We start from the raw sequence: 11344 nt of genomic DNA, 5'->3' as shown, positions 1-11344 counted from the left end.
AAAACGTGATATATATATATATATATATATATATATATGTATATATATATGTATATATAATGGAATTCTATGTCTCCAACAAAAAGAATGACATCACCCCATTTGTTAGAAAATGGAAAAACTTGGAAAAAATTATATTAAGTGAAGTAAGCCAGGCCCAAAGAAACATAGGTCCCATGGTTTTCCTTATTTGCAATAACAAGTATATGACTAGGACAAGCAGAAAAAGTCAAAAGCTCTGCACATATAACCAGATAAGATGATGTTAAATGAAGTGAACCCCAAGACAGGGACACAAGTGGTTTTTTCTTTCTTGCTACTGTTTCTAACATATTTATAATGTACCATGTGATTTTTTTGTTTCTTTGTATGTTCCTCCCCAACGGTATAACACCTATTTTCACTGTATTTCATGTCGGTGCCCTGCATCTTGTATATAAAGTTCTCTAATTTGGGGAGGGTAAGGGAAAAAACAAAATGCTTAACTAGGGATACAGGTTGACCCATTGTAACAATGAGATGTACAAGACACTATGTTGAAAATGAACTTTACAATTTGGGGGGTGGGGGGAAGTATAGTTGTGGAGGTGGGAGGGAAGGGATGGTAGGGGAAAATCAGAGAAGGAGGTAACAATGCTTGATAGGAAATGTACTCATTACCTTGCTCATGTAACTGTAACCCCTCTGTATAGTATTTTTACAATAAAAATGTATTTTTAAAAAGTTGGACCCACAGCTTACATCATGCACCAAAATAAATTCACAACAGATAAAACATTTAAAGTGCTGAACTTGTCAAATGCTATGAGAAACTACAAAACTTTTTATAAATAATCTTAGAGGAGTTCATATTACATAAAATCTAGGTTTCAAAGCAAGGAAAAAGTAATTTTAAAAACCCAAATAAGTAACAAAATGAAGTAACAAAAAGAAAGTAAAATCTTTCAGGGAAAAAGAAATCACGATAAACAAAATTGAAATAAAATTTAAACTTTGGTAAAAGCTATTTGCAATTCATATTCCAAAATAATAGGCTAATACTTAACATATAAAAAGCTCTTTAAAATTAGTAATAAAAATACAACCTAAGAGAAAAATATACAAGGGGTATGAACAGATAATTCACAAGAAAGAAGATATTTAATATTGTCTAAAATATTATATGTTGTAGAAAATACTTAATATAAATAAATGGAATATAAAATATTAAGATATTAGCCAAGCACTGGATGCTCATATAATCCTAGCTACTCAGGAGGCTGAGATCTGAGGATCATGGTTCAAAGCCAGCCCAAACATGAAAGTCCAGAAGTCTTTTATCTCCAAAGCTAGAAGTGGAGCTGTAATTCAAGTGGTGGATATTCAGCCATGAGTGAAAGAGCTAAGGGACCGTGGCCACGTCCTAAGTTTAAGCCCCAATACTGGCACAAAAATAATAAGATACAGTGAAAGCAAGGCAAAATTAGAACTATATCTGAAGGCAATTTTTCACATACTTGACTTGCAATTGTCAAAAACTTGGTAACACTGTTGGTGAAAAAGGAAATGAGCACATGTGCAAACATTGGTGATGTGAATGCCAACTGGTTCAGGATCTATGGGAAGTAAAAATGTGATTTCTAGCTGGGCGCTGGTGGCTCAAGCCTGTAATCCTAGCTACTCCGGAGGCTGAGACCTGAGGACTCAAAGGCAGCCCAGGCAGGAAAGTCCATGAGACTCTTACCTCCAATTAACCACTAGAATATTGGGTGTAGAGCTATGGCTCAAGTGAGAATGTTAGCCTTGGGCAAAAGACTCAGGGACAGCACCTAGACCCTGAGTTCAAGCCCCATGACTGACCAAAAAAAAGTGATTCCCTTGGACTAACAATTCCACTTTCAGACACTCTTGGGTACATAGAAAACAAATACAGCCGACTTCATTACAGCATTACTTATAACAGCATTGCTATAGCTAAGGATCAAAACAACCTAAAATTCCCTTCATTGGAGGACTACTTCATACAATAGAATGCTTAGTAAATAGAAAAGGCAATGTGCAAAAGGCAACAATATAATAGAGTACTGATTTTGTAAAATGCAGAGGGAAATGGAAAATATCCTTGTCATGGTTGGATTTTGTAATGTCCCCTACAGACTTATTGTTGAAGGCTTGGTCCCCAGCCAGTGGTGCTATTTCAGGAAGTTCTGACAACTTTAACAACTTTAACAACTTTAACTTTGGGCTTGGCTGGAGGAAGTAGGACACTGGGGACATATCCATGGGGGTTGTGTCTGGTTGCACTCTCTGCCTTCTTTTCTCTGTGTCCTTGCCACCATGATATGAACTGCTTTGCTGGATCATGCCTTCCTCACCATAATGGACTGAAACCATGAGCCCAAATAAATCTTTCCTTTCTAAAAGTTGCTTATGCCAGGTGTTTGGTCACAGTGCTAAGAAAGCTGACAAACACTATCATAGCCCAGATATAACTGAAGGAAATGGAGAAAACTGAAACTTTAGGAACAGAGAAATTGGGTGGCTAGAGGCAGGTATGGGAAAGAATCTGGCACAGTGATCTCTTGGCCTGAGACTCATATGCCATAAGCAACAATTAGAATTCAAAAAAATTTAAAATTATAAAACAAAGAAGAGAATTTTAATGCAGCATTTATACCATGACTCACCAGTGATATCTTTCCTTGTGGCTCTTGGTTCAAAGTTCATGGCATACAAATCAGACACGGTGACCATGCAGCCCTGCTTGCTCAGTTCTTCCACAGCTACTTTCTTCAGGGATCCATTGAAGGATCTGGGTTCTTGGTGTGCATAGATGATGAGCACTTTCTTACCTACATCAGGGGAAGAAAAGGTCTAAAAAGCCAGTCCTTTTGGTCAAAAATCAGTGTAGGGCAGGTGTGGTGGCATAACCTCTTAGAAGGCAGAGATGAGAAGATTGTAGTCTGAAGCCAGCACTGGGCAAAAGCACGAGATTCTACCTGAAGAATAAACTAATGCATACAAAAAATGGAGGCATGACTCAAATGGTAGAATGCTAGCAAGTACAAGACCCTGAGTTCAAACCTCAGTGCCGCCAAAAAGAACCCCAAACTATAGATTGAAATAAAATTAAATTTTTAGATTCATCATTACAGCAGAGGCTAAGGAAATGCCAAACTTTTCTACAGGGATAGTTTAAAATAATGAATGTTGTTTCATCCAGTGAGTGATATCATAGCTCATACTTAGTACAATAATTTTAGATTTAAGGCTTTTTTTCTTTCAGATTTTAGAATATTTGCATAGATTTGAGGGAAAATCATCCCTAACCTGAAATCAGAAATACTCCAGAATCCAAAACTTAGATTCTTATAGTTTTTGGAGTCATGTGCTGAAATAATTTTTTTTATTTTTGGGATTAATGATGCTCAACCTATACACATAAATACACAGGGCTAAATAATGTTTCCTCAAAGGGAAAGAATTTCACAATAATATCCTCAAAAGCCTGTTCTGCTAGGCACCTAGCTACTCAGGAGGCCAAGATATGAAGTCAGTATGGACAAGAACATGATTAACTCCAATTAACCACCAAAATCCAGAAGTGAGCTATCCTCAAGTGATACAGCACCAGCCTTGAGCAAAAAAATTAAGATACAGTACCCAGCCCTGTGTATAGCTCCAGAACAAGCACACTCCCCACACAGTTTGCTATTTTAATTTGGATGCCTCAATGAGAAGTTTTAGTCTGTTCCCTAGCAACAAAATTTAGACTACTAGAATTAAATCTTTTACACCAACCCTCTCTTGTCAGGTACCCTTCTAACACATTCTATTCTATTTCCAACTGCTCCAGGTCCATGGAAACCTGACCCTCCCAGAAAAAAAGAATCTGACCCACTGGTCCCTGTGAGATGCACTGGCAGTATCATGAGCACCAGTGACCTCTGATGCAGTCTTCCTCATTCAGAACAGCCTGTGGAATCATGGACTAAATTCTGTAAGTAAGAAGTTTGGTGATTTGTACTGATAATATCTAAGACTGAAATGTTAAACTCTAAATTTAAATGTTTCAGTCTAGAGGAGAAAATGCACTTGTTGGCTGGCAGCAAACAATTTCAGAGCAGTCAGCTGAATGTAAAGATTGAGTTATTTAATTTTATTTTACTTCCTCAGACTCCAGTGTTAGGTGGGAGTAGAGGACCTTTTGGTCTGCCAAGGGCCATTTGAATATCTATAACCTCATTCATGGGCCACACAAATTGATCAGTCTAGGCAGACATCCATGAATAACTCACCAGAAGCATACAAGAAGCATACGTATCTGTCCTGTCATATACCAAATGATTTCGAGAGCCTTTCTAGATGTTGCCCATCCCTGTAAGAGTTCTATCTTGGGGTTTAACAGGAGAATGGGTACAAATTAAATACATACATGTATATTTCTCAACTGGGGACATTTGTCTAGAGCTCACAATTGGCACAGAGGTTGGTGATGGTGTTGCTACTGGCATCTAGTGGGTAAAGTTCAGGGACACTGCCAACTGCTAAACACCCTATATGACACAAGATGAACCCCTCCACCCCTGCAACAGAAGATTATCTGGTGCCAAGGGTATAAAACCCAAATCTACACTATAACTTATGATGTAAGGAGAATCTATATATTCTAAAATGAAAGTATTTCCATGTTACATTATCAAGTAAAACAGAAAATAGTTTGCAAAACTATATTGTGTATGTGCATGTGATATACAGACACAAAAGCAAAGATGGAGCTGTGCATGTAGCTCAGTGCAAGAATACTTATGAGGCCTGGGTTCCATCCTAGCACCAAAAAGAAAGGAAGGATGGGATTTTCTGCTCAACAGCTTTGTTGTTGTTGTTCCCCCAGTGCTGGAGACCAAACTCAGGCCTCACACATGGAGGTCTTGCAACACACTCCCAATCCTTTTGCTTTTTATTTTGTTTATGAGTCTTGATAACTTTCCCTGGGGTTGGCCTCCAACTTTCAATCCTTCTACCTCTCCTCTTGAGTAGCTGGGCTTACACGCATGCACCTCTACTCCCATCTCAACATCTATTTTTGGAAGAGCCACTAAATCTCAAGGATGATTCAGGGACAGGCAGCAGGGTAAAGACAGTGTGGGAGTAGGCTCCACTTGTAAGGAACTTAGCACATTCTGGAGGAGGTCAAAGGAAAACAAAAGATAATTCCATATAGTGATCCATGTTGTTCATCAAATGTGTTTCATACACTCCTTTTTTTGGATTTTTTGTAATAACAAAGGATGGATTCAATTTGATTAAAAGTCTGATTCCCCCATTTGGAGTCATCACCTGCCATGTTGGAAAAAGATGGAGCCTCTCTCTGATTCGGTGTAGTGGCTGGGCTTCAGGTACAGTCACTCTCCTCCTACAGCAACCTACAGGAGAAACCTAGGGGACAGAAACAGAGGTGAGGATGTTATATCTAGTACAGGCCTCAGCTGTTGCTTCTCAAAGAACATGCAAACATATCAAACAAAACAGTTACACAAGGGGTGCAAGGTATCCTCTAGAGATTTGGGCCTTTGGGAACCAACCATGTACCATGTTAAAATCAGTATTGACTTTTTTTTTCTAGGAGAACCTTCTGTGAAGCCAGCCACATTTGAGAAACAAGCCATGGGCAAGAGCAGGAGATGTACCTTCTCAGACTTCCTGTTGCCCCAGGGCTTCCCCTTTAGCTAATAAATGAGACTGAAGAGATGAAAGGGAGGGGTGCTAACAGGCCACCAAACACTGCTGAGCACCTGAACTTCCTAATTACTGCTGGGAAAGCCATGGAGTGGTATTGAGATCACTAGGCCTTTTTGCTTTATGTGCAAATGGGCGAGTTAGTTTAGATCTGGTTTCTCGCCAAAGTCTGAAAAGGTGCCTCTATGAAGGAGCCTGGGCCAGTGGAGACTTCCATGTCAGAAGGTCTTGGTCCAGATTCCAGCACTCTTTGTCACTGTTGAAACCTGCAGCAAGTCCTTCTACTTCTCTTTGCTTCAACCTTCCCATCAACAAAGTCACTGGATGGGCCCAGTAGTCAAAGGAAGATGTCTATCTATGGTGTCTGTATATGTGCCTGGGGGAGAACTCAGTGGTATAGCATGTGCTTAGCATTGCAATGTGGCCCTGGGTTCATTCCCTCCCTACAAAGGATTTGGGGGAAATATTAGTTCTCTATAAAATGCCTTAGCCATTAATGGAGTTCTTTCTGGGAAACAAGGTACCTCAAACAAACTCATTCCCAATGCCAGGGGAGGGGTAGAGCTCAAGTAATGAAGCTCAACAGTAATAAAAAACCAAGGCCAACTCAAAATGGGCAAAAATCTGGACTGATTTTTCTCCAAAGAAGATATACAAGTGACAAAGAAGCACATGAAAAGATACTCAATAAAAGCAGTTATCTGGGAAACCCAAACCCAAACCAAATAAGCTAGCACTTCAAAGCTATTCCAGTGGTAGCTACTACCACTAAGCCAGGAAATTGTAAGTGCTGGTGGAAGAGGAGAGACTGGAACCTTATCATTGTTCTGGGAAGGGGTGTGTAAAATGGTGCAATCACTACAGAAAACAGCATAGTGCCAAGGCTCCTCCAAAAACTATAAAGGACTAGAGGTGTGACTCAAGAGGTAGAGCACTAAAGAATACACAGAAGGCCTAAAAATTTAAATGAAAGCATGTGATCCTTATCAGGATGCCTCCAGGCCTCACTTTGAGAATATTGGGATGAGTATTCTTTAAGTCTGCAGTAGGGCCAAGAACCTTTCTAAAGATAAATAGGGCCACACCACTCTCTTGCTTAAGAGGCTCAGAGTTCAAACCCTAGTACCACCAAAAAAGGACAATAAAATTAAAAGCTAAGTAATTATGGAATCTCATAATTCCATTTCTTGTTATACACCCAAACAAATTGAAAATAGGGTCTGAAAGAACCACTCATCTGCCCGTGTCCCTAAAAGCATTATTAGCAATAGCCAGGAAGTAGAAGGCTCCTTGTGGCTGGGTAGTGCACCAGGTGCTCAGGCTTTAGAGATGAGAAAAACTGTACTGAAGAGGGGTTTCTACTCTTTGGGACAGAGAGATAATAAACAGGCAGCAAAGAAAACAGAGAGTGATAAATACTAATGACAGTGGTGACAGTGAAACATGATGATCAAAAAAGATATGTTAGCAGCTAAACAGCAGAATCATTTTAGAAAGGAGGCTCAAGAAGAGGTCCCTGAATCAGCATGGAAAGTGAATAGAGATATAGATCCAGCCATGTAAAAACCTGGGGAAATGGGTCCAGAGAGATAAGCAAGTAAGGCTGGATACCGGTGGCTCATATCTGTAGCAACTCAGGTGGCTGAAATCTGAGGATCGTGGTTCCAAGCCAGCCTGAGTAGGAAAGTCCATGAGACTCTTACCTTCAGTTAATCTCCCAAAAGCCAGAAGTAGAACTATGGCCCAAGTGGCAGAGTGTTAGCCTTGGATGTGTGGGGTGTAGCCAATGGAGAGGGTATATCTCTTAGTTTAAACCCCTGGACTAGCAAAAAGAAAAAGAAAAGTAAGGACTGAAGCCAGGTGCCAGTGGCACCTGTAATCCTAGCTACTCGGGAGGCTGAGATCTAAGGATCTCGGTTCAAAGCCAGCTCGGGCAGGAAAGGCTGTGAGACTCTAATTTCCTATAAACCACTCAGAAAACCTGAAGTGGCTCAGTGTGTTAAGTGGTAGAGTGCTAGCCTTGAGCTGAAGAGCTGAGGAACAGTGTTCAGGCCCGACGTTCAAGCCCCATGGCTGACACCCTGCCCCCCCCCAAAAAGGGTAAGGACTGAGTTGGGAAATGACTTGGAAGTTTGCATAACAGCAAGGAAGCCTCCGTGGGGAGAGTGTGGCTGAAAAATAAGAGCTGGGGGTGAGATATGTGTGCAGAGAACAGTGTGGAGTTATATTAAGCAGACTTCATAGTGTAAGAAAGCTATTACACTAAGCCTGACAGATAGCAACAGAAGCCTCAGAAACAGGACAGTGATATGGCCCCTTTTATCTTTATCCTCACTACAGACCTAGGGAATACTTATCCTGAGATTCCCAAAGTGAGGGCCCAAAAATATGCTGGTGTGGATCAAACGCTTTCATTTGAATGTGCTGAGGCCATGCTGCAGCACCTCAGGCCTCACTATTGTCTCCCTTGGTCCGGTTCACACAGTTACACTTGATGGACACTGGAGGTATTAGAGTTCATGACTCTGCATCTTACCCAAGTCTAGATAACAAGACACAGAAGCCCCAGAAGTCAGGGACTGGTTCAAAATAATAGAATATCTCCAAGACAGGCTCTTCACCCTCAGGTACATTCCATCCACAGTTTTTTGTTTGTTTGTTTTTTTCCCCATGCACCTACCCAGAGCTACAGGAAAAAACTGGCCATGTGTGGCTATTAGACAATATATTGCATCAGCTATGATCTGAATTTTAGACATATGTGCAATTTCATCTTCATTGGCATCTGCCTCTGCTTCATGATGCTGCCACACTATGCCTCCTTCCACAAGGTCAGGCCTCAGGCAGGAATTGCTAACATTTCTGTCTATAGACTTTCGTTGTGTAGTTACACCATTGTTTGTCTGCCCTTTTGTATCTATTTTCCTACTTCTGGACACTTAGGTCCCTCCTCTTGCTCCTCCCCCGTCCCCGCCCCCTACTATACACAGCTCCATTAGAAGCCTGTGTGACTTAAATATGCTCATCTCCCTTCCGTTTGGCTGGGTTTTTCGGAGACTAAAGGTTACAGATCTTGCATTTTCAGATAAGTTAATAGTTAAACAAGCTGACACCTCCCCACCCCCCTCCCCTTCAACTGCCCCAGTCTTTGAAGGAAGAGCCAAATAGCGGTAAAGGTAATCTGGCGCTCTTCTCTGTAAGTATGCAGTTAATACCAGCTCCTTCTTCACAGGGTTGGGTGAAGATTCAATGAGACCGTTCATGATGAGCCCTGGCTGGGCCTAGCATGGGGTAGCGCTCGGGGGGTCTGTTTTAAACAGCCCAAGGTCGGAGATACGAGGAGCCCCCGGCACACCCGTCCACTCGGGCTGGCAAGTTTCTTTCTCAATCTTTTCCGCTTTACAATTCCTCCCCCCCACCCCACCCCAGGTGCCCAGCCGGCGGGACACTCACCCTCGGACAGAGAGGGCCCTCGGAGGCATCGGACCCGAGCGCACCTGCGCTTGGAGGAGGAGCTCGGTCCGCGACCCCGCGCGGCCCGTGGCGTACTCCCAGACCTCCACTGGGCGGTTCTGCGGCTGCGCTCCCAGGGATGGGACCCCGGCCGCCCTTGCCACGCCCATCGCCACTCCCACCAGTCAAGCCCCGCCCCGGCCCGGCCTGGAGATCCGCCCCGCCCCGCCCGCAGCCGGGATGCTTCCTCATTTCCTCACCCGGGTTCACCGAGGCAGACCGGGGTGGGTGACCGGGAAGGAAGATTGAGAAGTGAGGATGGCCGCCCACATTCTTGCTACGTTTCTAGGTTAATATATGCAGGATCAGAACATCATAAGCAATGAAAAGAAATGAGCTACCGACACAGCTCTCTGCATAGCCTGCTGAGATTTCCAGGGACTTAACTCAGTGAGAAAGCTTGTTGGCCAATGGAGAGAGGCCCAGGTCCAGAACAACGAAACTCTCCCTGTGGGTCATCGCCATGCCCCCTGACCAGCCCAGGAGGCAGGCAGAGAGATCACAGAAGTGGCTTTTGCTGACCAAGGAGCTAGAGGACTTGAGTTGGGGAAAGCTGCTTCTCCTAAGCCTGGTGCCAGTGGCTCAGGCCTGTAATCGTAGCTACTCAGGAGACTGAGGATCTCAGTTCAAAGCCAACCCCTGGCAGAAAAGTCCGTGAGACTCCACCTACAAGGTAACTACCAAAAAGCAGTGCAGGAGATCCTTCCCAAATGGTAGAGCACTAACGATGAGCAGCAGTACATGGCCCTGAGTTCAAGCCCTCAACCAGCACATGAATGGGGGGAAAGATAAAAGAAAAGAGCTGCTACTCAGCTGTCACAGAGGGCATCTCACCCCAACAGTGCTGACATCCACACGGTCACCCTCGCCCTCACTTGTCATGGTTGAGAGCTAGCTGCTGAGTGGCATGCTGAGCCGCTAGCTCAGTTGTGGGTGTGGGAAGCTTGTGAGACTCTACACACATTGAAGAAACTGGATCCCAACTAGGCAGAAATGTGGCAAATCCTTGTGGATTTTGCACAGACTAGGTTTTACACCTGCCATGCAGCATAAAAAGCTAAAAGATTTCAGTGGAGCTGGAGAAAGAGGGTTGTCCTTGCCAGAGCCCACTTTATTGGCCCTTCACCCTGCTCCAGGGGGACCCCACAAATCACTGGGACCTAAATGCTTCTGTGTGATTGAAAGATGAACTAAAGACTCTGGTTCGAAACTAATATGGGAAGAAAAGTCCATGAGACTCCTATCTCCAATTAACTAGCAAAAAGCCAGAGGTGAAACTACAGTTCAAATGGTAGAGTGCCGGACTTGAGTGAAAAACTCCAAACCCTGAGTTCAAACCCCAGTACCAGCAAAATAAAAAATAAAAATATGGTGTTACTACCAGCATTTGCAGGAAAAGGATGGACTTGGATCTCTCACCATTGTAGTACACAACGAAGTGCTATCCAGAATCAAGGAGGAGGAGATGAAGGTAATTGGGTGATAATGTCTCACTGGGAAACAAAAGGTGGTCCACTCCAGAACTTGTCAGAAGTGTCAGGTATGTATGTCCTCACTGGCCTGGAAAAACCTCTCCTGTGCTGTTCTTGGGCAAGCCCACAAATTACTTGGTCATGGAAACCATAGCACACTGGCAAATGCCGTCAAGGAGTTTGAGGCTGGTATGATGCTCATCAGCAATGACTTCACTTAACAAGTTGTACCAGAAACTTGGCTCTGTGAAAAGCTGACAGTGGTCTGGAGACATCCTGGCCTACAAAGAGCATCTCATGTCCAAGCTACTAGATGAGGAGCCTAAGCTCACCAGAAGGATCCACATCCAGAGATACAGTGCCTGCATCTCTCCCATCCTCCTTCCAGTTCTCTCTGTCCATGTTTGGACCCATCTGGATATTCTCCTACTCCCTAGCTGGTTACATAGCCTTGAGAGAGACACAGCAGAACTATCAGCTAGTACCAGAACCTGGGCTCTAGATTTGGCCAATAAGAGTCTAAGAACCTTGATTTCTGGGGTTTGGTGATTGTAGAGGAATGTTCCCTAGCCTACCCACCACTCCCATTCCTATAGGTTTAGAACTCTTGTCCAGGGCTTAATTTTGGGTAAATTTGTGTG

At 43.2% G+C, this 11344-nt stretch overlaps 1 protein-coding gene across 1 annotated transcript in view; it reads right to left on the bottom strand.

Moving 5' to 3' along the window:
* Nqo2 (NAD(P)H dehydrogenase, quinone 2) overlaps positions 1-9289 on the bottom strand; it is a 38104-nt gene extending 28815 nt beyond the window's left edge. The window contains exons 1-3 of the mRNA XM_013016613.1: positions 9172-9289; positions 5320-5418; positions 2667-2831 (exon numbers count right to left, since the gene is read on the bottom strand). Coding sequence (XP_012872067.1) covers positions 2667-2831; positions 5320-5326 — 172 coding nt within the window. The 5' untranslated portion in view covers positions 5327-5418; positions 9172-9289. The remainder of the gene's footprint in view (positions 1-2666; positions 2832-5319; positions 5419-9171) is intronic.
* Between the last annotated feature and the right edge of the window lie 2055 nt (positions 9290-11344).

The sequence above is a fragment of the Dipodomys ordii genome, unplaced genomic scaffold (genome assembly GCF_000151885.1).
Source record: "Dipodomys ordii isolate 6190 unplaced genomic scaffold, Dord_2.0 Scaffold32, whole genome shotgun sequence".
NCBI classification, from domain to species: Eukaryota; Metazoa; Chordata; class Mammalia; order Rodentia; family Heteromyidae; genus Dipodomys; species Dipodomys ordii.
The sequence above is the reverse complement of the archived record's forward strand: the minus strand, read 5'-3'. Positions and strand labels throughout refer to the sequence as shown.